The 27381-nt window shown below is 35.3% G+C and overlaps 1 protein-coding gene across 2 annotated transcripts in view; it reads right to left on the bottom strand.

Annotated features, from left to right (window-relative positions):
- Window positions 1–22489, bottom strand: part of GTF2A1L (general transcription factor IIA subunit 1 like) — a gene marked incomplete at both ends in the record, with an annotated part of 42982 nt that extends 20493 nt beyond the window's left edge. Inside the window, 6 exons of one of the 2 annotated variants that reach the window (XM_084235111.1) lie at window positions 6961–7550; window positions 9128–9212; window positions 11327–11382; window positions 19236–19359; window positions 19831–19932; window positions 22469–22489. In XM_084235111.1, the coding sequence (XP_084091237.1) occupies window positions 6961–7550; window positions 9128–9212; window positions 11327–11382; window positions 19236–19359; window positions 19831–19932; window positions 22469–22489 (978 nt within the window). The remainder of the gene's footprint in view (window positions 1–6960; window positions 7551–9127; window positions 9213–11326; window positions 11383–19235; window positions 19360–19830; window positions 19933–22468) is intronic. The other variant, XM_084235112.1, reaches the window with a different exon arrangement.
- Window positions 22490–27381: the final 4892 nt, after the last annotated feature.

The raw sequence follows: 27381 nt of genomic DNA, 5'->3' as shown, positions 1-27381 counted from the left end.
TCTGCTCCCCACTCTGGCTCTGGTGAATTCTCTCACCCTCCCGCACTTCTGACTGTACCCAGTGTTTGTATAAACAGAACAAACAAATAAATAAATAACATGCCTCTATAAAAAAAAAAAAAAGTTTAAAAAAAAAAAAAAGAAAAAATTTGAGACTCATACTCTGATTTCCACACTTAATGGTAGCATAATTAAAACAACGTGGTACTAGAGGGCCTCCCCGGAGGCGCAGCAGTTGAGCGCTGGGTTGCGAAGCTGCCTGCGGCATCTGCGAAGCCGGTTCGATCCCCGGCTGCTCCCCGGCCACCGAAGGAGGGTCCCACATGGCACGCAGACCTCTCCTGCCGCCCGCTGCTCCCCTCAGCAGTGTACTTCATCAGTCTGCCTGCTCTGCTCCCCGCGCTTCTGACTGTACCCAGTGCATGTACAAACAAACAAACAAATAAATAAATAAAAATACATGCCTCTTTAAAAAAAAAAAAACAACAACGTGGTACTAGAGAGTAGACACATGAATTAATAAAAGAGTGAAAGTCCAAAAATAAAACCACACACATCTAGTAGCTGATTTTCATTAAAGTGAAGGGCTTTAGACTACTCCATGGAGTCTTTTCAACAAGTGATACTAAAGCAACTGAACATCCATATGCAAAAAAAAAAAAAAAAAACTAAATCCCAACCTTGTACTACACACAAAAATTAACTAAAAATAGATTTCAGTATTAAAAATTCTACAAAATTTTTAGAAACATTAGATGTTTGCAAACTTTATTTAGATAAGACATGCATCAGAAATCAAAAGGAAAATACAACAAATTGCACTCATCAAAATCACAAAATTCTCCTCTCAAGGAGTGTTAAAGAAAAAGGATGTGGGGCAACTACAAATCTTATACAGTGCTAGTTGAAATTCAAAATTCCACCACATGATACTGGCCAAAAACAGACACTTTGGAAATGAATTTGGCACTTTCTTAAAAGCACACAAGTGTCATACGATCTAGAAATCCCACTCTCTCACTCAAAAGAAAAGGAAATATATGTTCACTTTTTTAAAAAAAAACATGATGTGAATGTTTTTAGGGGTTTTATTCATAAATGCCAAAAACTGGAAAAAACCCAAATGTCTAACACGTAAATGGATAAACAAATTGGTACAACAGAACATACTGATACATGCAACATGACTGAATCTCAAATGTATTACTTTAAAGTTATCTGCTAAATGATTGTATTTGTTTGACATTCTTAAGAAAGGAAGATGTGGTGTGTGTATACACACACACACACACACACACACAATGGAATATTACTCAGCAATCAAAAAAGATAAACTCATGCAATTTGCAGCAACATGGATGGAGTTGGAAGGGATCTTGCTCAGTGAAATAAGCCAGAAAGAAAAAGAAAAATACCAGATGGTCTCACTCATAGCAGGAATCTAGAAAACCTAAATAAGGGGCCAGGAAAAAGACTAATTGCAATACAGTAAAAATCAAAATCAACAAGCAACTATAGATCAGAGACAAACTACAGTGGGGAGCAGGGGGAGGAGAGGAGGGATTAGGGTCAGAAAAAGGGGGTGGGAATTGTATGGGGAATACAATCAAAATGAAAATGCATACATTATGCAAAAATGAAAAATGATATAAGAATTATATAAAATAAAATAATTCATTTTAATAAAACTTACAATTGGGCCTCCCCGGAGGCGCAGCGGTTGAGCGCTGGGTTGCGAAGCTGCCCGCAGCCTCTGCAGCGCCGGTTCAATCCCCGGCTGCTCCCCGGCCACCGGCGGAGGGTCCCGCATGGTGCACAGACCTCTCCTGCCGCCAGCTGCTCCCTCAACAGTGTACTTCAGTCTGCCTGCTCTGCTCCCCGCTCTGGCTCTGATGAATTCTCTCACCCTCCCGCGCTTCTGACTGTACCCAGTGCTTGTATAAATAAATAAAAATAAATCTTAAAAAAAAAAAACTTAAAATTGCCAAAATTTAAAAAAAAAAAAGGCAAGCCTGGTCAGAAGAGGCAGCAGGGAGGAACTGTCAGGGACCAGAAGTGGAGGGAGGAGTTTGACGACTAAGGAGCATGAGGATACTCTTTGTGGTGATGGAAATGTTCCGTATCTGGCTGCAGTAGTGATTAAATAAGCACAAGTGTTCACAAAAATTTCATACTATACACCTAAAAACCGCACACTTCAAAAAATGAACTTTACTGTACGCAAATTCTATCTTAATAAGTTTGATTTCTTTTTAAGTAAATTATGGTAAGGTTACTCCTAGGTGTAATTACATGTTGGAACTGGTGTGTTTGGCTTTTTGTTTTTGTTTTTTTAATAGCAGCAAGTACTAAAACCTTAAACCACAGAATCTCTTACTGCAAAATGAATCAGAGATCTCATGGTATTTTGCCAGGTGAGTAAAAGCTTATTAAGGAATATTAAAGATTCCAGGACATTTCTAAATGAATTCATGTAACCATCGTCTTATTTCATTTAAATCACTGAGATCCTCTTTACTCTGGGAAAGGAGTAACATTAGAAATCCAAATTTAGTATTAATAACTACAAAAGAATTTTGTCAATCTCAACTTCTATCTTCAGAAGCACTTCAAAAAGCATTGGAAGTTCATATGACTCCAACCTCCTTTTCCAAGGTGGCAATTTAACCAAAGTAACAAACCGTTTCACAGCAACATCCATAATCAGTATTTTAGGACCATGAATAGAAAGATCAAAGTCTTTCGTATGACCATATATCCACTACATACATTCTCAAGATTCTCCTCCAAGCCAGGTTGTTATGAGGGAGTTTTCATTCTCTCTTAAAAATCATGAATGTCTCCCCAAAGATCAGTCACGAACTTCAACCATTGTCCTTTGAAAAGGCAGAAATATTCTGCATGAAGAAGAATTTAACTTTTTACTGACATTTTTTAACAAATGTCTTGGAAAAGAAAATATTTCAAAACCTTTGTTCTAAAGTATTTGAGTTCCATGGCAGCCAATGAGACTTCTTTTAGAATTACTGGCTGTGTCTTAGTGTAAATGCATGCCATGTGCTGAAAAAGATAGCAATGCTTTCTTCACAGAGCAGCAAAATCCTATGTTGCCAAGCATCTTCATCAGTGTAGAGTAACCAAGTTTTGCTAAGTAGAAAAAGACTTTTTGTTATTACAAAGATGTCAGTTTTCAGTTTCAAAAAAAATAGAAATAAAAAAGGACTCACTACACAACCACACAGGAATTCTTGTTGGTGTCAATGTGCAAATAATGATTAAAATCAAACGCTCACTGCCCTTAGAAGCATTGGTATTTTTATCCTGTTGAATGTTAAAAGAAAGTCACTGCTAATTCTTCTATGAATTTCAGGCGAATGTGAGGAAATGTCAACAGTTCTAGTACAGATGATGTAATCTGACAGAAGCACCGCTTCAGTTTTTTTTCTCTGCTCTAAAACAAATCAGTTTAGTGATTTCCAAGATTCTCAGCTTCACCAAGATCTCTTCAATTGCACAGGGCTTCTTTGGCTGGGTAGCACAATAGGCAAATGGATCAGATGCTTCAAGATAAAACTCTGTTTGCCAAATTCAGGTTCCAATCTTTTCAATTTGTGCTTTCCTCTAATGAAAGAGCCATATTTTTCCAATGGCTGCTAAGGACTGACAGAACTTCACATCCATATGTGGGGATAAATATAAAACAAGAGAAAGCTAAGTTATACATACTTTCTTTTTACATTTTCATGCTAAAAAATGTGAAATTCAGTTCCCTATAATCATAAAGGCAAGGAACATCTTTAATGCTTAACAGAAATTGAATCCAGATAGCTACCATAAATAACACAGTGGCAGTGATGATTACATATTACCTGACCCTGTAGGGTGGCCTCTTGGCCACTCTACTCTTACTTGGCATGATATGTACCTTAACATGTTTTGACAAATACAAAAAAAGCATTTTACTAAATTGGCTCTTTTCCTATAAAAGAAAAACATCACATATCTGGCTTTAAAATTGCTAATTTAGAGATACTTAGGAGTGGCATATAGTGATTCAAAAAATATTTGCTCAATTAACTGAATTCTAAATTCAAACAGCTACTGATAGGACATTTTGTATTTTAAAAGAAAAATATCAAAAGGGACTTGGAAGAAAAATAAAGCTCTTACTTGAAGCTATTATTCTCTATTCCTTCACTCTATTAATTTTTCATTCATACATTGATTCTGAGCTACACACATGGTTCCCAATTTTGACTACATATCACCTATCACAATCACCTCTCAACACTCTTAAGCATTACTGAGCAGACCCACTTCAGACCAATTATATCTACCCTTTAGTGTAGAACTAAATATTGTTTTTAAAGCCATAATTATTCTAATACTTAGCCAGGGTAGAGAATTACCAATGGAAATAAACCAATCATAGATCTTATTCTTTAAAACTTATATTCTAAGTATAATAAGTTTGTTCATTCTAAGGTGCTGAGTATACAAAGATTAATAAAATGAGCTTCTCATTGCAAACAGTATATTTTCATGTAACTTTTTACTATATGATGACAGACACAAGCCTAAGATGCTGTAACACAGAAGAGACACATCCAATCTAATAATGAAGGGAGAAGCGGTAGCTAGACAGATACTGAAGTAAAATTTCTAGAGAATGGATAGCAGAAAAGGATGGTGGGGAGAAAATCTAAGCACCAAGCAGAGAGGAAAACAAAAGCAAAGAGAGAAGCAGGAATAATATTAACACAGAGAATCATAGTTTATGTTACCAGTAAAGCAGTGGGCATGAAATGATGTTTTTTTTATATATATATATATATGTGTGTGTGTGTGTGTGTATGTGTATGTGTGTGTATATATATACACATATATATATACACATACACATATATATATACACATATATATATACACACACATACACATATATATATAATAATTTTTTTAAAAAGGAAGATTCCAAAATATTTCAGAATTTTAAGTTATCAAAATCACATGATTCATGATTCCTTTAAAAGGAATGAAATTCTGACATGCTACAACATGAATGAATCTTGAAAATATACATTAAGTAAAATAAGCCAATAACAGGGTAAATATTGTATGATTCTACTTATGAACTACCTAGAATAGCCAAATTCATAGAGCCCAAAATTAGAAGTTACCAGAGGCTAAACAAAGAGAGGGTATATAATTTCAGTTTTAGAAATATATTTTATAAAACATTAAGAATGTTAAACCTAGATAGATCCTTAAGATCTCCGGTAGTCTACACAAGAAAAGCAAACAAATACAATTAATTATAATTTCCTTACAAAATAATTTCAGAAAAGCTACTTATTAAAAAAAACTATTTATAAATTATATCAGCATAAACTTCACCAGTTTACTATTTTAAAGTCATCCTACAGTAAATTAATTTCTAAAATATATAAATACTTCTGTATGTTTGGACTTTTGTGTTTTATATTTAGATTTATTTTAAAACTAACTGACAAGTTATATGAAGTTACCCAATATATCACAAATCCATAAAACATAATAGCACCACTCTAAAATTTACTGTGGTTCCAGAAACTATTAAAAACTCTATATACATCCTCTGATAATTTTAAAAATTGTGAGGTTGATTTTATGCCCAGTTTACAGACTGTGACTGAATTTCAGAAAGTAATGTTACATAGTTTTGCTTATAAGTGAATCTGGAATTTAAAGCTATTGTGGTTTCAAAGCTTAGACTCTCAACCACTATCCCCTAAACAATCCTTGCTTAATCTTCCTTAACTAATCTATTTCCCTATATCAGAATAAAGCACAAGATGACATCTAGTAAGTAACACTAGAATAAAAGTCCTTGAATCATCACACCAAAAATCTGCAAAGTTCATGCAGAGTCCAAAAACTTGTAACTCCAAAGGTTCTAAGTGATGAAAACACTTATTTTAAACTTACAAGTTATTTTTATCTAAAAACCAAACATTGCATAATTACGAGTTTAGTCTGCATTTCTCAACCTACATATTATGTGGAAAATATGAGTAAAATACTCAAAAAACATTTTAGTCCTAGTACTCTATACCCAAACTCTACTAAAAACAGACTTACTTAAAGTTTTTAAACAGGTTTCAAACATCTGAAATAGTTCAAAACAGTTCAAAGGTCTTGATCATCATTTTCTTCATTTGTTATCCTTCATTGTTCCCTCTATTTCCTCCTTTCTACCTAGAAAACTTTTAAAGTGGCATTAATTATCCATTGCCACAGATTTGAAAAGCAGTCCTAAAGGACCATTAAACTATTAGAGATACAAACCTTTCATTATTGTGACATCACTAAATTGTATAAATGGAATTGTCAATATGACATATTTTATGTTTGTAAAAAATAACACAAGCTTTTTTTTTTTTAACTATCCAAGATTCTCTATGACTCTTTCTGGCATCACTGTGAATTCCTTAGAAGTTAATAATTTGAGCCTATTTAAATATGGAAATTAAATCAGAAATTATTTTTTAGTGGTTTGAATTTCAAAGAAATTAACTAGTATTTTAGAAGGCCAGGGGAAACAAAACATCTACTGGTAAGGTAACTCAAGGGGGAATAAGTTTCACTTGGTTATTTGGAAAACTAGGTAGAACAAGGGGGAAAAACCATCGAACCTCTTTTGTATACTAAACATGACAATGAATTTCCTCAAAATATTCATTTAATTAATTTAATATTCATTTAATATTCATTTTAATTAAAGGAATGGATTTCTGGGTCATTTAAATTTTATCTGTAGACAAAAAAAAAATTCTTATAAGAGAAAATGGATTACCTTAAAGCAAGTACATTTTCTTGAAAGCAATATTCTAATTCATTAATGGAAATAAGTTTAGAAATGCTGAACATGAATAATTTAAGAACTGATAGTTATATCCATTAAGTTGAACATAGAACTACCTTCTCGGAGTCAGGCAGGCCACTGGGCTCCTCAATATTTCTTGCCTGCTTTGTAGAATCACATCCAAACATCCTATTTTTAAGAACATAAGGCTGGACATCAGACATGTGCTGGTGCAGAGTCCCCTGAGGGCCCATGGAGAGGGGCCCACCATGCAGATTTTGAGTCATCCCAGCTGGCACACTGAGCACTGGCTCCATATTACAGTCTAGTTGAGAAACCTGTGCAGGAAATGCAACACCTGGAAGACTAATAAGCTGAGAGCTCTTGGGTAGACTCAACAAAGCTTCACACATGATTTTATGCTCATTTCCAGGAGGTATAAGAATATCACTGGTGGCATTTTCTAAGTGTTTCCTTTCCACTGCCCCAGGATATAGAATTGTGGGTTGTTGGAACATAGTCTCCATTCTCTGTGATTTTTCAGTAGTTGCTTGAAGGGAACATGGGGTCAATCGTGGAATACTGGTCTGTATTATTGAAGGTTGCCCAAACTGCTGAAATACTTGTTGAATTGGATGCTGAAGAACATTCGCTCTTCCAGACGACTGAGTCACCATAATTGGTACATTGACTTTATAAAGATGACCTTTCAATGGAGAAAACAAAACTTTAAGTACAATAGAATCCTGATTTCCTTAGTGAAAAAAATTCCATGCACAACTGATTTGGGTGAAATATATCAATATGTTAATAGCAGTTGTCTCTAGGCATTCTCTTCTATTCTTCAGATATTTCTGTATTCTCTACAATAAATATGTATTGCTATTATTTTTTAAAATTAAATGTCTTGCTTTAACTCTAGCCTTTCCCCACTACCACTTATATGGTTCATTTACAGATGTATACGGGCCACCAAGATTTACTCCATGAACTTCTACCATGCTTGATAAATTACAGTATTACCGGGCCTCCCTCATGGCTCAGGGGTTAAAGACGGCACTATGAAGCTTCCACCATCGACTGCAGCACAAGTTCAAACCCCAGCCAGGCAGCAACCCACATGGCGCAGCAGACCTCTCCTGCCTCGCCCGCTGCTCCCCGCAGCAGTATATTTCAGTACATCTGCCTGTTCTGCTCCCCATTCTCTCTGGTGAATCCTCTCACCCCTCGCACCTCTGGCCTGTACCCCAGTTCTTGTATGCATAAATAAAGAAATCTTTTTAAAAAATTACAGTATTACCAATGCAAGTTGAGATTTTAACAAACATCATCAGGTAGAATGTATTTCATATACATAAAATACCACATAACAACTATAATACCATGCCTTATCAAACAAGGTTTAAAAACTTCAAGTTACCAAATTTTTACCATATTTCTTCCTCCACCCCTTTTCTTTAAAACAATACTAAAAAGAAGAAAGAAGTCTATCTTTTGAGCATTGAGTTTGATGCACTGCTTAAACGTTAGAACACCCAAATAATAGATATGATTCTCTTTCACATCAATAAATTATATTCTGAAAAAAAAACAGAGATTATTCTCCACAATTTTGGGATATTCTTTCAATTATACCAAACTATCTCCAATAACAAAGGAGGAGAAAGTTGATCAATCCAACTTTTAGTTTTTCTTAACTGGAGCTAGCAAGGACACAGATATGTTATTTTGTGTTTTTCAAAATTTAGATAACTTGAATTAGACAAAACATATTTAAAGTATCTTCTACAATACTGGGAAAGAGAATTTGGAATGAAATACAGGACAGACCCAGTACAGTGTCTTGTGGTAGTCATTTTCACAACAATAATAACCATTAGCTATTAATAATCTTGTGATGAGGGGCCTCCCTGGTGGTGCAGCAGGTTGAGCACAGCACTATAAAGCTGTCCGCAGCCTCTGCAGCATGGGTTCGATTCCTGGCCAGCCAGGGAGATTCCCACATGGTGCAACAGACTTCTCCTGTCTCGCCCGCTGCTCCCCTCAGCAGTGCCTATTCTGCTCCCTGCTCTGTCTCTGGTAAAGCTCTGACCCTCCGGTGCCTCTGACCTGTACCCCAGTTCTTGTATAAAAATAAATAAATCTTTAAAATAATAATAATCTTGCAATGAGTTTTATTAAAATTTCCTATAATTTCTGTTATATGATTAATTGAAAAATCATGAAAATGAATGTCCAGAGGTAACAATACTAAAAACAATGTTATTTTTAGAATGTTCTTACCAGATGAGGTCTGCAGTGTCACACCTGCTGGTACATGAATAGGATAACCAGGAAAAGCAAAGTTTGCACTGGAATTTGAGGCACCCTAAACATGTGAAATTTATATTAGGAAATTAGAAAAGGATCAACTTGTGTCTTTTTTTTTCTTATCTCATAAAAGGTCAAGAAATCTGATTCAGGACAACAGTTTGACACCACTTAAGATTACGGTTAATTTCTTTGAATAAAAGAAATTCATTATTTGGTTTAGGTCATCTCATTAAAAGAAATGTGTTGTACAGCTGTTAGCAATGAAGCTAGTAAGTCTTAATAAACAGTATGAATGTAGACTCATAAAGTGGCCCACTAAATCGTTTCGCCTAAGACGCTGACTCTTAAAAATGATAAGGATCACAGCTATTTTTAGGATTCCTATAGCCTCTAAGTTAATTATTAATGGTATTTTAAAGTACATCATATGATATGATGTGTATAATTTTTACTTTGGAATAGTTAAACCTTAGGATTTTAATTTTTTTAAATACTAAATCAGAAGACAAACATTTTTGTTATCAAATTTGTAAAAATTTAAAACACTAATTAGTAACAGGCAATGCTCACAGAACATGATAAAAATGACATTCTCTTAGATCAGTACAATCCTTTTGAAGGGCAATTTTGTACTATACCAATATTGAAAATATGTATGACTTTCTGACATAGAAATTCTACTTCCAGGAATTTATCCTGATTACCTAAATATCACACAAACTACAAACTACAACTATTCAATGGAATGTTATATTAGAAAAATACTTGAAATAATTTAAATGTCCATCAAGAAGAGATTAGCTAATTAAACTATGATTCATTCACTCAGGCCAATAATACTTATCTGGCAATGAAAAGGACCCATCTGTATTACTAAGTCAAAAAAAAAAAGAAGTACAGAAACAGTACAGAGAATGATTCCATTAATTTTCTGGTTAAAATTTTACCCTGAAAAATTAACATAACTTTCATAAAAGAAGTCTAGATGGCTTTACATCAAACAGTTATCTTTGGTGCATAATACTGCAGGGCACTTTCACTTCTATTTCATAAATTCATTTTTACTTTTTAAAAGTTTATTTCTCCTTTGATCTAGAGGAAAGGCATTTTCAAGAATTTCAATGCCAGAGATACTTTTTCATTGATCTCACAAGCATCACTACTCCTTCAAAAAATGCTGGTGAGGGGGGCCTCCCCTGGTGGCACAGCATTTACGTGCTGGGCTGTGAAGCTGCCCGCAGCCTCTGCAGCACCAGTTCGATCCCTGTGAAGTTGCCCGCAGCCTCTGGCCAGGGATCGAACGAGGGTCCACATGGCACGACAGACCTTTCCTGCCGTGCCCACTGCTCCCCTCAGCAGTGTATTTCGTCAGTCTGCCTGTTCTGTTCCCCGCTCTGGCTCTGGTGAATTCTCTTACCCTCCTGCGCTTCTGACTCTACCCAGTGCTTATATAAATAAATAAATAAATCTTTAAAAAAAAAATCCTGGTGAGGGGTTTAGTTTTGTTTGGTATAATGAAGAAATAGAAATGATCCACTAAACTGTCTAACCTGGAAAGGTAGCTCATGGATTGAAAGAGAAAGAAAAAGCTAGTGAATTATATTCCATCAATACCACAAAAGAAAGGTGGAAAAAAAAAGTGTTATTTTTCCCACCTAAAACTACTCACTTTTCTATATATAAGTTTTAGTTTTAGTTTCTGCTAACAAATCCTAAAAGGGAGCAAGGGGGAGTTATGCTCTAGCTACTACTACACAAACATGAAAAAGATGACCAAAATGTTCCACTAAATAAAGCCCAACTTGGGGGGAACAAATCAGAAAAAAATACCACATCAAAATCATTTATTTAGGATCCTCTAAGTACATAATATACAATGAATTAAAAGTCCATGGAATATAACATCAGAAATGTCTTAAACTTGTAGGTACAGTCTTGGCAGCTGCTAACAACTGCCCTAGATGACAGGAAAAGTTGGTAAGAAAATACCAACTCTGGAATGCTCAAGTTTTTACTTTAAGTGTGTTGTAGAAACTCTTTCTCTCTCCCCGCTTACATTTTTTCCCATTCAACAGGAGGACTGCAAAATATGTCTGTACGCACTCCTCTGCCACCATTCACCACAAGTAGTATATATCCTTAAAATTATTTTTTAAATAAACTACATACCAGTTCTGTTGTGGTAAAACTGGGAAGTGCTCTTCCAGCAGGAATAACTAATGATGCTGCATTAAGAAAAAAATAATAAGCATTATACATTCATTAGAATTTAACAACAATAAAATTGCTAAGTGTAGCTTAGTTTTAAAAAAATAAATATTTTCTATTACTAACATATTCAACATATTCTAAACTCCCTGATTCCAAATGAGGTAAAAAGAATATTTTTCCCACCAATTTTAGATAAAGACTTTACAACTAAACTATCTTAAGGACCAAAGGAAAACATCTCATTGTAATCAAGCATATTGTACTTTAGATATTCACAATAAAATACCTAGGTTGTCTTTTCATAAGTTAAAGTAGCACTAAATCTCCATTACAACTTCTCACAAGGGAGAAAAAGTAAAATTTGTTAAAGTGACACACTTCTGCAAGTGTATTTAAAAAAAAAAAAAAGATTTATTTATTTATGCATAGAAGAACTGGGGTATAGGCCAGAGGTGGGAATTGGGGGAGGTGAGAGACTTCACCAGAGACAGACTGGGGAACAGAACAGGCAAATTGACTGAAATATATTGCTGAGGGGAGCAGTGGACAAGACAGGAGAGGTCTGCTGTGCCATGTAGGTTAGCTCCCTGGCCAGGGATCAAACTAGTGCTGCAGTGGCTGCAGATAGCTTCATTGTGCTAAGACTTAACCCCTTGCACCACCAGGGAAGCCCCTGAAAGAGTACGTCTAAACAAAGATATGTAACCCAACATAAACCCATTCTAAGTTTTTTAAGTTCCATTTATTCATTTCATGAAAAGTTATCCACAGTACTTTTGCCAAGTAACCAAACACAACTATATAGTTTCAGGAATAACTGAGTAAGAACATGTCTCCTGAAGTTGTTGCATGCAACAGGTTCAACTAAGAAAAATATTAGAAAACAAATTCTTAGGAGACAGCCTGCATTAAAGCTCCAATCTCATATCTTTGTTATCTACCAATTTTCTACGCTATGTCTTCATTTATAAGACAACTAATAGGTTGGTCAAATGGTTGTAAATGTAATCATTAATTAGTACATCTAAAGAAAAGTAACTCCAGTAGAAGAATCCCAGATGATCAACGTACCTTAAACCTTAACTCAAGGTTGGTATTACCGAGCTGAACAAGACTATTAGAAAATCATTTTGCCCTTTTTTGAACAAAAACAAGAATTTTCCAACATGTTTATGAAGCACATATGTGTTAAATGTAATGTTTATTATGGCCTTTATTCACATACTATATTAAGGAAAATTATCCAAAGATCTGTTTCTGACACTAGATTGGCTCTGTCACATCCAACAGACAGCTAAGAAGAGCAAATTCTTTAACTAACCATTTTTCCATGTTAAGACAACAGAAATGAAGCTACAGAGATTGATAGCTAATGAAGCAAAAAATTATTTTTATCCTCTGTTCATCTATGGCTTTGCTTATTAATAGGCATTCTTTTAGAAAGTCTAAATTAGAAAGAACTGGAATGTCAGTAACACAATAGTATTAGTCTTAATTAGCTGAAGTGAGCAAAGCTTAAGCTGATATAGCTTAAGTCATAGCCTGAGAGGAAACAAAAATCTGTTAACACACTGTCTGAAGCAATTAAATGAATTTCTTGGGGGGAAATAGCAACAATCTGGTCTTTTAAATTCCTAGCAATAAATCCTTAAGGCTAATTCTCAATACTTATATAAATCAAACAGCTGTAAGAGAATTTTAAGAGTTTCTTTATAACCAAGAGAATGAAAGCATTGAACTGTTTTATAGTAAAATTTCATGCAGTGCCTACTTAATTGAAACCAAATTCAAAAGTCACATGCATCATTTATATATATTCACAAATTATATATATCATTATGCCACCTGAAATAAAAGTTTTAAACTACCAAGATGGTTTTAATAACCAATTAAGTTTTAACTTGCATGTGTTTTTTTACTTAAACAAAAAGTGTAAGTTAGTCTTCAGGCATATATTCTAGAGATATTAAATTTAACAAACAATAATAATACAGAAAGAATTCAACCCCACAAATACAACATAAGAAACTTTAAAAAAGATAAGGTATAACAACATTAACATTTATAAGTATATTTTTCCCTACATGCCAACAAAAATTCCTTGATAAATTAAACAGCTAATAATTTCACAATTTTTGGTCCTGCTTTGAACCGTTTCAAATCTTAACACCCAAGTCACATGATTCAAGAAGTACAATTTATTCGTTGTGACTACTATTAGTATATGGATATCTCTTGACGACCAAACTGAGTATTTTAACTCAAATCACTAAACTAATAAACAGAATTGCTAAATTTTTCAGCAGATCAAAGGACATTTGGACACACAGTTTATACCCAAAGCGTAGGTGTTTTAATACTCAAAACTGAAAGTAACCACAAACTTCTCAATGTTCCTATTCGCCTCTTTTTTTCCTCCCACAATGCGATAGTTTCATCAGAGACCACGAGGCATGAATACCAACTAGAAAATGATTTTAATTGCCCTAGAAATAAAGTAATCATAGACAAGGTCCCACTTTGCCCAGGGGACTTTAGCTAGTGATAACCCCACAGATGCAAAATAGCCAATTCAATGTTCAAGGAGAAAAAGTTAGATGACTGACACTATCTGACCTCAAGACTCACTATAAAACTGCAGTAATCAAGTCAATGTGGTGTTGGTAAAAGAAGAGACAAATAGATCATAAAATAGAGAACCCAGAAATAGTTCCACATATCCACATAAATATAGCCAACTGATCTTCAACAAAGGACAAAAAGCTATACAACGGAGCAGACAGTCTCTTCAACAAATGGTGCTGGAAGGACTGAATTCCAAATCATACATCCTTCAAAAAAATTAACTCAAATCGATCATAAACCTAAGTATAAAACACAGAAATATAAAACTTCTGGAAGTTAACTTAGGACAAAGTCTAGAAGACATGACACCAAAGGCACAATTCTTAAAAGAAATAACTGATAAGCTGGACTTCATTAAAATTAAAAGCTGCTTTGCAAAAGACAATGTCAGGAAAATGAAAAGACAAGCCACTGAGAAAAAAATATCTGCAAAAGACACATCTGATAAGGGACTGTTACCCAAAATATACAAAATTTCTTAAAACCCAATAAGAAACAACTGACTAAAAAATGGGCCAAATACTTTAGCATATACCTCACCAAAGAAGATCTACAGATGGCAAATACCTCACCAAAGAAGATAGACAGAAGGTGAATGAATATATATATGAAAAGATGCTCAAATATCATGTTACCAGCAAATCCAAATTAAAACAAGACACCACTACACCCCCACTAGAATGGACAAAATCCAGATCACTGACAACACCAAATACCGATGCCACAGAGCAGTGTTCATTGATGGTAGGAATGTAAAATCGTACAACCACCTTGGAAGAAAATTCCAATTTCCCACAAAAATAAACATTCTTATCCTACAATACTGCAGTTGCACCCTTTGGTAATTAACAAACATAGTTGAAAATTTATGTCCCCACAAAAACCTGAACATAAATGTTTATATGAGCTTTATTTATAATTGCCAAAATTTGGGAGCAACCAAGATGTCCTTCTGTAGATGAATGGATTAAACTGGCACATCCAGACAATGGGATATTATTACTCAGTGCTAAAAAGAAAGAAGTTATCTATAGCTTACCTATTGTAAATAGTGCTGCTACAAACATAGGGGTGCAGGCACCCTTTTGAATTAATGTTTCTGTGTCCTTTGGGTAAATACCCAGAAGTGGAACTGCTGGATAATATGGAAGCTCCATCTTTAGTAGGTTGAGGAATCTCCACACAGCTCTCCATAGTGGTTGGACCAGTTTGCACTCCCACCAACAGTGCAGGAGAGTTCCTTTTTCTGCACAGCCTTGCCAACATTTGTTGTTGCTAGTTTTTTTAATATGTGCCATTCTCAATGGTGTAAGATGGTATTCTCACATACTACAGCGGTGGGTGGGGGAAGGAGTAGAATCAAAACAAGGGTGATGGGAATTGTATGGGGACTATAACCAAGATGAAAATGCATATTGTGCAAAAATGAAAAATGGTGTAAAAATATATAAAATTAAAAAATTTAAAAAAAAAAATCTATCAATCCCGAAAAGAGATGGAGAAATCTTAAAATCACATTAGTGAAAGAAGCTGGTCTGAAAAGGCTATATACTGTATTATTCCAAATATATGACATTCTGGAAATGGCAAAATTATGGAGACAGTAAAAAGATTAGTGGTTTCCAGTGGTCAGTGGGGCGGAAGGAATGAATAGGTGAGTACAGAAGATTTTTGGGGCAATGAAATTACTTGGTATTAATTACTCTATAGAATTATAACAAGAGTAACATGTCATTATTAAATTGGCCAGCCCAAAACATACAATACCAAGAGAAGTGTGTTTGTGAAGTATCAACATAGGTTCATCAGTAGTAACAAATGAACCACTCTGGTGGAGGATGTTGATAAAAGGTGTTTATGTACGACTAGGGGAAAGAGGCATATGAGAAATCTCTTATATAAATTTGTTTAACAAATTAAATCTTTTAAGAAATGGATTATAAATTGTACATAATCAATCTAAGAATAGAACAGCAGTCCTCAAAATGTAGTATGCAAAACTCTGGAGGTCCTAGAGACCCTTTCAGGTGTTACAAGGTCAAACTATCTTTACACCAAAAAAAAGGGATGCATTTTTCATTTCTCACTAAATAATTTTTATTCTATTTTGTTGACAACTGCATTGATGGTGCAAAGTAATGATGAGTAAAACTGAAAGCACGTTAGCATGAATTAAGGGAGTAACACAAAAGCTCAGTCATTGCATTTATTCACCACTGGACAGTTAAAAAAAAAAAAAGACAAAACTATTTCACTTAATTCCTTGATGTAACTTTAAGAATCATTTTTCCTAAATTTCAACTTTTAAGAATACTTTCTTTTAATATTCTGAGCAATGAAATGGGAAGAGCACATGAAGTATTTCTGCAGCACACAAAAACACAAGGAATTACAAGGAAAAGCATTGTGCTATTATTCAAGTTAGGAGCTGAGCTCTTTTCTCAAGAAACACTATTTTACTTTAATGAATAACTGAAAATTTATGGTTAGTCAGACTTGGATATCTGGCAGACATTTTTTTGAAAATGAACTAATTGTACCCATTATTAAGAAGAAAAAAAATTGACAGTTTTTGTTAGGTATTGTTAAAATACAAGCTTTCAACCAAAAACTAGAATTTTGGAAACTTTATATGCTACACAGTGAGTTTGATAGCTTTCCAATATTTAAACTCTTTTCTGATGAGATAGTGGTATTAATATGATTTTTTTTATCTTGTATAATGAATAATTTGTCAACTGCACAACTCAGTAAACCAACGTTTTCCAAATGACAAACACATGTTGCAAAATTGCACATAGGTTAAAAAGTCATTCCAAGTGCAAAATGAACTTTAATAGCACAAAAAGTCCACTGGTATGATTTTTTACTCCACTTTGCAGCTAATTTCTTATAAACTACTACTTGTTGAATTTTAAAGTAGTACCTAATTATCAGAAAATGCTATTACAATATTCTGCCTTCTCCAATTATACATCTGCGGGGGGCTAGATATTCTTCATATTCTTTAGCCAAAACAACATAGCACAACAGAATGAATTTAGAAATAGATATGAGAATCCAGCTGTCCTGTATTAAGCCAGACATTTAACAAGACTTGCAAAGAACTAAAACAATAACATTCTTCTTATTTTATTTTTAATATTTTCTCAATCATATTTTTTGTTCTGGAAAATAGTTACTTTCAACAAACACATTATCATGTTTAACATAACAAATTATTTAATCAAACAACTTTCTCAGTTTCAATTTTTAAGATAGTACATAGATACTTACAACCCACATAAAAGAAAGCTCAGCTCTTTAAGCTCAATTTTTAAAAATATAAAGCTCTAAAGTACCAAAAATAATTAACAACTGAAGATACAGGAAATTATTAAATGAATGGACAATAAAATTGAAGAAAATTTGATAAGCCAAACAAGCTTTAAAGATGGACTAGACAAAAGCAAATGACTTATTCCAATATAGATTTAATTTGAACTTGTAATCAAGAGATAAAAAGTTTGTAGAAGTTAGTTTCAGTTATTTTAATCAGACTTTTAAAATCATACAATGAGAAGATATAATTAAGAAACGCTTCAATTTTCTGAGGCTATTTACTTCAAGAATTGTATTGTAAGGTACCCAGAAATGAAGTGAGATAGAAACAAGACCTATAATGCATTTTTAAAGGATACATGTACTTCCTTAAACCACTTCATTATAAATGATGTAGAAGAGAATAAGGAGAAAAGCTGTCTTGTTTAAACATAATTATTTCTATTATTCAACTTCTAAGACAGAGAATAAGAATAAAGTGCTGAGTGAAAATCAGGTAATTTAGTTGCTAGACTATTTTGTGATTTAAATGACTAGTAATATTACCATCTTGCGGCAAAATCAAATACTGCAATTTTGAATGACAAAGAACCTGGTTCTGATAAATAGCCAAGCATTTTACTCCTCCACACACACAGCCCCTTCCAAGTCACTTCTAACTAAAAAATGCTTTAAATTCTTTAATAGTAATAAAGAAAAAGTTTAAATGTTATTTAAAGAGAGAAAAGAGAGATCTTAACAGTAAAGTTAAAAACAAAAATGTTCTCATGTGTCAATTTAATAATTAAACTGCCATGCCTAATTCTTACAGAATAAAATTATATTTTACAAGCACGTATTTTATAAGCATTGATAAATGTTATGTTTGGTAGTTTCGTATTTATTGTCAATTTCCATAAATAAATTGTTGCCACACTTCAATTCCTCATGTTGTAGTAGAAGAGGTACTAGCTCTTACTGTTTCTCTTTACCCTGGCCCATGTGATCTTCATATATTGCATGCAATGGTCAATCTAGTTATTACTCACAATCTAATCCAAAATCTGCCCTTACCTCTTTCAGATATTAGTCTATTAAATTTCAATAAAACCTAGTTGTGTGTGAGTCTGTGTGTGTGTATATGTGTGTATCTCTGTGTGTGTGTGACTGTCTACAGTGTATCTGTATGAGTGGGTCTATCGAATCTATCCATGTCTTCTGTGTGTCTGTGTCCACAGATATATGCATACATATACAGAGTAGCATAAATATTTTAAGATACAAAGGAGAAAATAAGAAAGGCTAGAAGGATACAACAGTATTATCTTTTATTAGCTAGTCTCTCCCAGTTTAAACTGACACATAATATGGACAAACATATCCCTTAACAGCAGAGGTCTAGATTCAAAAAGTCCAAGTACAAAGATAAAATACTAGACAATTTCAAGTCATCATTGTATATATACAAAACAGTAAAGTAACCTGAAAATTCTCCATATTCTTGTCAACTCTCCATTTTGCTTCCAGTACAAAAGGAGATAACATACAGAAGCGAAAGAGAGAAAGAATGCACAAGTACGCAAGTACCCACCTTTCAACCTGCTTCTGCAGTAAGGTACCTGGATTACACCTCACTAGATCTAATCCGATTCTCTAAATAATCTATAGGTACTCTCGATAGCCCATAAAATATATAACTTGTTCCTCTCAAGTAAGGCTTTGTCAACTTAGTGTACTTTACTATTGAAAAAGAAACTAGTTAGAATAACCTATTTTTTTTCGCCAGTAATTACATGGGGTCATAATTTCTTCTATTTAGTGGATAGTAATGATTTTAAGGTCCAAGCCCTCTCACCTTAAGAACATTGCCCTGTCTAATTCAAAACAAATGAGAATTTGTTCTGAAGAGCCAAATAGCACCAATTTACTAACTGTATCCAACCTGTTGATGATTGCAATGTCTGGTGCAAGCTGTGTGGCAACTGAAGCGTGAACAGAGGTGAGTGGATGCTATTTCTGAAGAAGTCTTCTGTTGCTTTAGACTGCAAAATCTTTGCTTCCCAGAGCTGCAGAGAAAAAAATGTTTGGCCTTTTAAAAATATTGGGATTTTTTTTTTTAAAGATTTATTTATTTTATACAAGAACCTGGGTACAGGCCAAAATGTGCGGGAGGGTGAGAGGATTCACCAGAGACAGAGCGGGGAACAGAACAGGCAGACTGATGAAATACACTCCTGAGGGGAGCAGTGGGCGTGACAGGAGAGGTCTGCCGTGCCATGTGGGACCCTCGCTGGCTGGCCAGGATTGAACCTGCACTGCAGAGGCTGCAGACAGCTTCACGGCACAGCGCCCAACCGCTTGCGCCACCAGGGTAGGCCCTGTTGGGATTTTTTTTTTTTGTCTTTTTTAATTGTCAGCTGATGGCACAATGAACAGATAAGTATTAAACTATAATTAAGGAATTTAAAATTATAATTTATCATTTTTATGCTGAGAAAAACAACAAAAAGACAGAAAAACCTGTATTGTGTACACACCTGTTTCAAGTCTTTTAAGACTTGTTCCTCTATACCTTCTTCAGCAAACAGATTCCGAACTCCTTCAATTACATCTTCAATTACAGATTTGTAGAGTTTAGGCTACAAAAAAAGCAATTGTTAAAGTTTTAAATTCCCAAGTTTGAGTGTATTCTACAATTTAGTCACCATAAGTATTTTCACTAAGTACATACTACTCCCATGTACTCGCTGATGTCAGTGTGTTTTAAGATACATAAAATAGTTATGCTTAATTGTGAGTTTACCCTGTATACCATTTTATCCAATACCATTTTATCTGATGGTGAATTCCAAGAAGGAGCGTGTATGTGTGTTTTATTTTAAATAGAGAGGTTAAAATTTCATGAATTATACATAGTTTTAATCAGGATAACAGACAAAAGCAATACAAATCTAGAAGAGTAAATATGTTCATAGTCTTTTTTTTTCTTTTGTTAGATTTTTATTTGTTTCGTCAGTATTATCCTAGCTGCAAACCCACAGTCTCAGCCTAATACAAGGCTGAATTACAGGACTGAAAAAAAAAAATGAGGTAATAATTTCATAGAGATACATGGTTACAGTTTTGCTACATGGCTTTTGTGTCATTATTTGACCTCCCCTGTTCCTTTTAAACAGGGAAATTCACTTAAGGATATAGAAATGAACATTCTACTTTCAATTTATCTTTTTATCAAAGAAGCGAAAGGATCTTTTTTTAAAGTTCACTATATTATTTCCACAAATGTAAATGAATTCCATGCCATAAAACTGAGGCAAACACATACAATAAAGCAACCAATGCCCATCCCACTTGCAAAGAAATACTCTAAACTATTGTCAAGTCAAAGTACAATTGTCCCAAAATGAATTTCCTAACTGGAACAAAGAAAGGGGTAAGAGAAATGTAAGCTTTCACAATCTGCATAATGCAGACTATGTAATATCCTAAAATGCTTCCTAAGGAAAGCATAATATGATAATACTATTAAGTAGATTTCAACCCAGGTTAAATATTGGTTATATCCATACAAAATAAGCCTATCACATAACTCAAACCTTCTAAGCAATATAAATTGTGTTCCATCATCTCCCCATTTCAAAATGGCAATGCTAAGTGTATGAATACTGACCTAGCGGATGTTCCACTGACGAGAAAAGCCAAAACAGAAATTTGAGTTCCTCTTATTTCAAATTTCTTAATCAGGCCAAGGTAAAAACTGTGGCATTCTAGGACTGCTTTTTCATAATACCCTACAAATACTGTTAAGTACTCCTGCTTATGCCAAGGTTAGCTAGGTTTTAAACTAATTTTTCCAAAGAAGGCGGGATAAGCCTATGAATAGATCAATCAGTCATATTTAAATAACACATTATTCACCAGTATTATCCACTAAGATTAAGTACCCCTGGGTAGTTTCTTCTACAACAGCTTGGCCAAATAAAGGCATACTGAATTGATGCTTCATTATTAGTCCCAGCTAGTGTGACCATATTTAAAGTCAAAGGAAAAACATCCTAGAGCTAAAAATATATTTAAAATCTGCGTTAAGTGTAAAAGCAGCATCAAAAATAACCCATTAGAACACAATTTTCAAAAGGAAAGTAGGTATTCAACATACGTTCTCTTTTAGGACTGCAGTTTTCTATTGCTGCTTCTACCTGTTATCTTTATTAAAAACTTTGTACAGTCCCTGCAATCTTAACCTCTCCTCTATTTAAAATAAAACACAAATACATTCTCCTTGGAGTTCACCATCAGATAAAATAGTTTACATGGTTTAAATTTACACTCAAGCATAAGTATTTTACTGATCTTAAGACATGCTGACATCAGAGAGTGGATATAGACATTAAAATAACATTTATCTAAAAATTGCCGTTTTTATGCTGCATATGCATCCATAGCACCCATAAAATAGCACACATCTGGACAGGCACATGGCTTTTCACAAATGTGAATCAGCCTGCTGGGATGATCTGAAAATAAAGATTAATCCTTGATTTTCTTTTGTTCTTTAATTCAGGTTTTTAAGATGGATTGAGGGTCTCACAAGCGCCAGTGAGTCTGTCAACTCTCATTGTGAGGTTGAGGCATCTCTTACGGGCAGGAAAGCAACGTTTGGTGTTTTGTTTCTGGTTTTCTTTTAAAATTCTAACGATACAGTTAAGTATTAAGATGCTTACGGAGATGTAATTCGAAAAATATGGTAAGGTAACATGAAACATGTCACTTCAGGTGAATAATACAGCTTGAAATAAATGATAATACAGCTTCGAATAAACACTAAAAGAACTGAGGACTACTTATCTCCAGAATTTTCTAAAGAAACAGGAAGGGGGGGGGTGTGTGTTAAGGTAAATGACAGGGCTAGCCACCTTCTAAGCACCTCAGGCCAAACAACATTCGCCTGGGTGAGGAGAGAGAAGGACTAAAAAAGGAAAATGAGGGGCACTTGCTCTTTTGGGGAGGTGAGGGGAACCGCCAAGCCCAACTTTTGGGGGTTCCTGGCCCTCTAAGGGGAAGGGCTTCCGAAAGGCTGTGAAGGGCGGAAGGGGGAAAGGCAAGGCGGCGAGCCGAGCTCCCAGGGCGCTCTCTGAAGAGCGCTCAGGCCCACAGGGCGGCGGCCCTGCTTACCACCGGGTTGACGCAGGCCATTGCCGCGGCTCCGGCGCCTCGCCCTCGCGCCTGCGCAGCACGCGGTGCCGCCGAGGGCCGCTCCCCGCACGTTTTGAACGGCGGCCCCGGTTGCCGCGCAACCACGTAAGGACGCCGGGGGCGGGGCGGGGTAGGGCAGGAGAGGCTGGTGGTTAACGTATTGAGCCCGGCTTGTGGAAGCCGGTGCTCGGGCTGGGTGGAGGCTGGCGTGCAAGAAAAGCAAAGAGGCAGCTAAAACCCATGGTGACGTCTGGTCTGACCACCTATGGCTGTTCGTGTGATTCTGAAGAGACTTTATTGTCTTAATAAGACTAAGAAAACAGGGGAGGGACCAAGCAGGGGGAGAGATCCCAGTTCATCTTCAGCTTTGGGGCCAGAAAGGGGAGATTATTACAGTACCTGTCCTCTCCTAGGAATTGTCATTCCTCCTATGCCCCACTTGGAATTGAACACCAAAAGAAGTATTTTTCTCAAAGCCAGACAGACCTGAGCGAGAAACTGAGGTGGAGTCCGGTAGTCTGTAACTTGAGCATGCTCTCCAGCTGATTCTAATGTGTGCTTAAATGAGATTCACTGCCCCAAAACAAAGATTCTCAGCTGTGGCCACACATTGAAATCACCTGGAGAGTATTTCGACACCTGAGTCTCACCCCAGAAAACCTGATTATAATATGCAGCCAAGATGGAGAAGCACAGATAAGATACAGTCTGCACCCCAATGCTGCCAAGCTCCTTTTCCTCTTGCAGAAACCACCTTTTCACCTGCAACAAGTCCCTCCCTCCCCTGAAGGGCAGGACAGCTAGAGGCAAACGTTGCCCAGGGCTGAGTAGATGTAAGGACAGATAAACTGTCTTAGAAAAGGTATGAGGATATCTATGGCCAATATTCTGCCTTTTAAACTGCCTTTCTAGCCTGCAGATAGGCCTGACCTACCCAGATGGCTAAATTATTTAATGATCAAGATCCTACTAAGTTTAAAAATTGGCTGTTTATTTACTTGTGTGTATAAGTTCAATAGAGCTCTTTATGCCTCTACTTGCTTTGCCAGGGTCAGGTACCTCAATGTTTGTGAGTTTCAAGCAGCTGATTTATATGAACCCTTCAGCAGACATTCCTAAATTGCAAACTATCTGAAATTTCTTTAACGAAAGCTATAGTAATTTCTAATGATTGTATCGCTATGCCTGGCAATTTACTACCAGAAACAAAGTGACTTATCTTTAACCACGATAGAAAAGCAAAATGTAGTCATTGATTCCTATTGATATTTTAATTCCAATTAAATTATTCACACTGGAAAATAAAAAAATTGAAAGGTCTCTTGTTTTCCATCTTTTTCATAGCCAAGTTTTAAACCTTTATTTCTAAATGCATGGGATCGGTAATCACTTAACCTTTTTTGACAGCATAGTATTTTATATTACTTCATTATGTTACCCTTCTCAGGGTTTTACTGTATAGGTCATCAATATTTTTTAAATTAAATTTATACCCATAAAAAGTTTGACTTAGAGTTGAACCCTTATTGCTCAGTATGCTTAGTAGACTTAGGTTAGAGAGGTTATGTAACTTTGGCCAAGAAACGTCAGCAATTTTCCATTTGTCCTTTGATAGACTTATCTGCGTGGTCACTAGTTTCTTCCCAATAATAGACAATGGTTAAAGCATAACCCATGTTTTTGGTGGATCCAAGTTGCAAACCTGTTCTGGACCAGTGATAGCCAACTTCCAAGATGTGCCTCCTCCGGGTATTTACAACATTGTGTTATCCCCCACCAGTCACTTCCAAAAATATTTTAAATGACTACATAGTTTCCCTTCTGTCTCTGAGATCACTCACTTTGGGAGAAAACGGCTGTCATATCCAATGAAATGTCCATGTGGCAAGAAACTGAGGTTCCAACTCATAGCCAACAAGGATCAGTAGCCTGTAGACACATGAGTAAGCTTGGAAATTGATTCTTCCCTCATATGAGCTGTCAAATTATATCAGCTGTGACTGAGAGTTTGACTGCATCCCATTGAGACACCCACCTTAAATCAGAACAACCCTCTAGGTATGTCCCAGATTTCCAATCCCAATGTAATATAATAAATATTTGTCATTTTAAGAAGTTAAGTTTCGGGGGTAATTTGTTACACAGTATGAGATAAGTAACACTGGACCCATTCTCTGAGTGGCTAGTGACTGATGGAGGTTTAGTGTTCCCTCATTGTAATTTTAACATTAAAGTTTCTTGAATACTCTCATCAGTCACAAGAGCATTTGAAAATTATGTAAAGGAATTTTTATAGACATATTTTATAGCACTGACCCCAGGTTGTCATCAAACAAGCCCACTGTTATAGTCATATAATGGTCACATTTCTTTTGTCAATTTTGCAAACATAGAAGGGAAGTGTGTTGCATACACAAAGCACTTTGATACTAAAACTGCAATTTCAGGATCCCAAAACCTCAGTGAGGCAATTTTACAGTGACTATTTTTTATGTTAGTAAATAGACAATAAAAAGAGGAATGCTGAGCTTTGGTTCTTCTTTGAGTACACAATTCTTTGAAATTACACCTGTGGCAAAGTGTAAAGCTCTTCTCCAACTGCCCGTCACAGTCCAGAACATTAAATTTTTATTTTCTCCTGCTATGTTTAGAGACTATAATATATATTTAATATACTATTAGCAATCAACACCAGTTTTTGCAACATCAATTTGAGCAAACCTTAGTAATCAGAATTAATTTCTTTGCATTCTGTATGTTCTCATTATCTATACCTACCTAAATAATTTTGCTTTGCTTTTTTTGAGAAAAGGCCCTATCTATGAAGTACTTTTTCTCAATAAGGTAAAAAAAATGTATTTTATAGATCACCCATTATTCTTTACATATTAAATTTTATACTCAAATACAGGGCATTCCAGTAACTGCATAGACTCTAAATAATATATTTATCAGTAATGAAAAATGCAAGTTGATCTATGAGTTCATGGCTTAAGGCAGAAAATATTTATAATTAGTTTCTGAACATTTTGCAACCAATTCACTAAACCCAGCAGTATTGTGTTTCTCTGCCTGTTTCATCCTTTACATCTTCCAGGAAATGAAAATCCAGATAATCTTTGCCTCACCTTGTAACTTTGAAATGGTTACAATGTTGGTAGTTCTGATTTATTTATATTCTGCACTTTTGTAACATTTTCCATTTTCTAGTACAAAATCAACTTACATTCTCTGAACATCAAATACCATTTCATCGAGATGAATCCCTTCCCAACCCCACCAAAACAAGACTAAAGTTGGCCAGGGCCTCCTCAGTGGCGCAGCGGTTGAGCGCTTGGTTGCGAAGCTGCCCTCAGTCTCTGCGGCGCCGGTTCGATCCCCGGCCGCCGGGCGAGGGTCCCACATGGCGCACAGACCTCTCCTGCTGCCCTCTGCTCCCCTCAGCAGTGTACTTCGGTCCTTCTGCCTGCTCTGCTCCCCGCTCTGGCTCTGGTGAATTCTCTCACCCTCCCACGCTTCTGACTGTACCCAGTGCTTGTATAAATAAATAAATAAATCTTTAAAAAAAAAAAAAAAAAGACTAAAGTTGGCCAAAGCTTTAATGTTTTGACAGGATGCTATGGCTAACTAGTGACCTTATCACACAATGGAATATTGTTAATGAGTAAATGAGTACATTACTACCTATTTCAAAGTGTTTTACTATTAAAGAGACATATACATTATGTACATGAAAAGTCGTGACTATAATTAACTCACCAGAAGTATGGAAGATGACTACAAACATAATTTTCCCCATGACTGCTATTTCAACACTCTATCAGTGTCTTGATAAGGATTCAATAATTTCCTAGCTAATTAACAATTCTATTTTCATGTGTTTAATCACAGTGTATCATTGTGATTATGTAAACATATATGATAATGTCCATTGTCCACCCAGTTAATTTTCCAACCAAAATTTCTGCTGAGAGAAGATGGAGGTAAAGAACAATAAACCACACTTATAGCTATGACCTATAGAGAATCATCCAGCTTTGTTCCTACAATAACTGGACCATTTCTCTTTCCTAATTTGTTTCCTTTTATAAGAAGTACATAGCATCTTGAATATGCTATGTCATTACCTTAGGTGCTTCAAATACCAGGAGAGGCAAGACAATGTGGCTTAGACATGCTTTTCCTATTTCTTCTGCTAAGGACAGCTAAAAACTCTGGATATTGTATATATAACAAACATGAAGACTCTGAAATGTGAAGAGGACAGGCAATGTACAAATAACCAACAGGAAGGCAGGAAAAAGAACAGAGGGAGCAAACACAAAACCAAGTAACATTGGCAAGGATATAAAGAATGTATAGAATGATGCAGTAACTACTTTGACAAGGAGTTTGACAGTTTCTTGAAAAGTTAAAGCCAAAATTTACCACATGATTCAGCAATTCCACTAATAGGGATTTACCCAAGAGAAATGAAAACATGTATTTAACTAGTATTGACATGAATGCTTGTAACAGCATTGCTGATAATAGTGGGAAAATGGGGAAAGCCCAAATCTCCCTCGGTTGATACATGGGTAAAGAGAATGTGTTAGAACAACACAGTTGAATACTATTTGATAATAAGGAGGACAAAGTAGTGACACACACATGAACCTGGATGCAAAATGTGAGTGGACCTTAGAAACATTGTCCTAAGTGAAAGAAGCCAGGGACAAAAAACCTATATTATGTAATTCCATTTGCATGAAATGTCCAGAAAAGGTAACCAGAGTCAAAAATTAGATAGTGGTTGCCTGGAGCTAAAATGAGAACTCCAGGAGTGACTGAAAATGGGCTTAAGAGATATTTTGGGGATGACAAAAATATTCTGAAATCAGTATACTCAAAAT

This window comes from Talpa europaea (assembly GCF_964194135.1).
Source record: "Talpa europaea genome assembly, chromosome: 6".
Lineage (NCBI taxonomy): Eukaryota > Metazoa > Chordata > Mammalia > Eulipotyphla > Talpidae > Talpa > Talpa europaea.
Note: the sequence above shows the minus strand (reverse complement) of the source record. Positions and strands in the feature narration are given on the sequence as shown.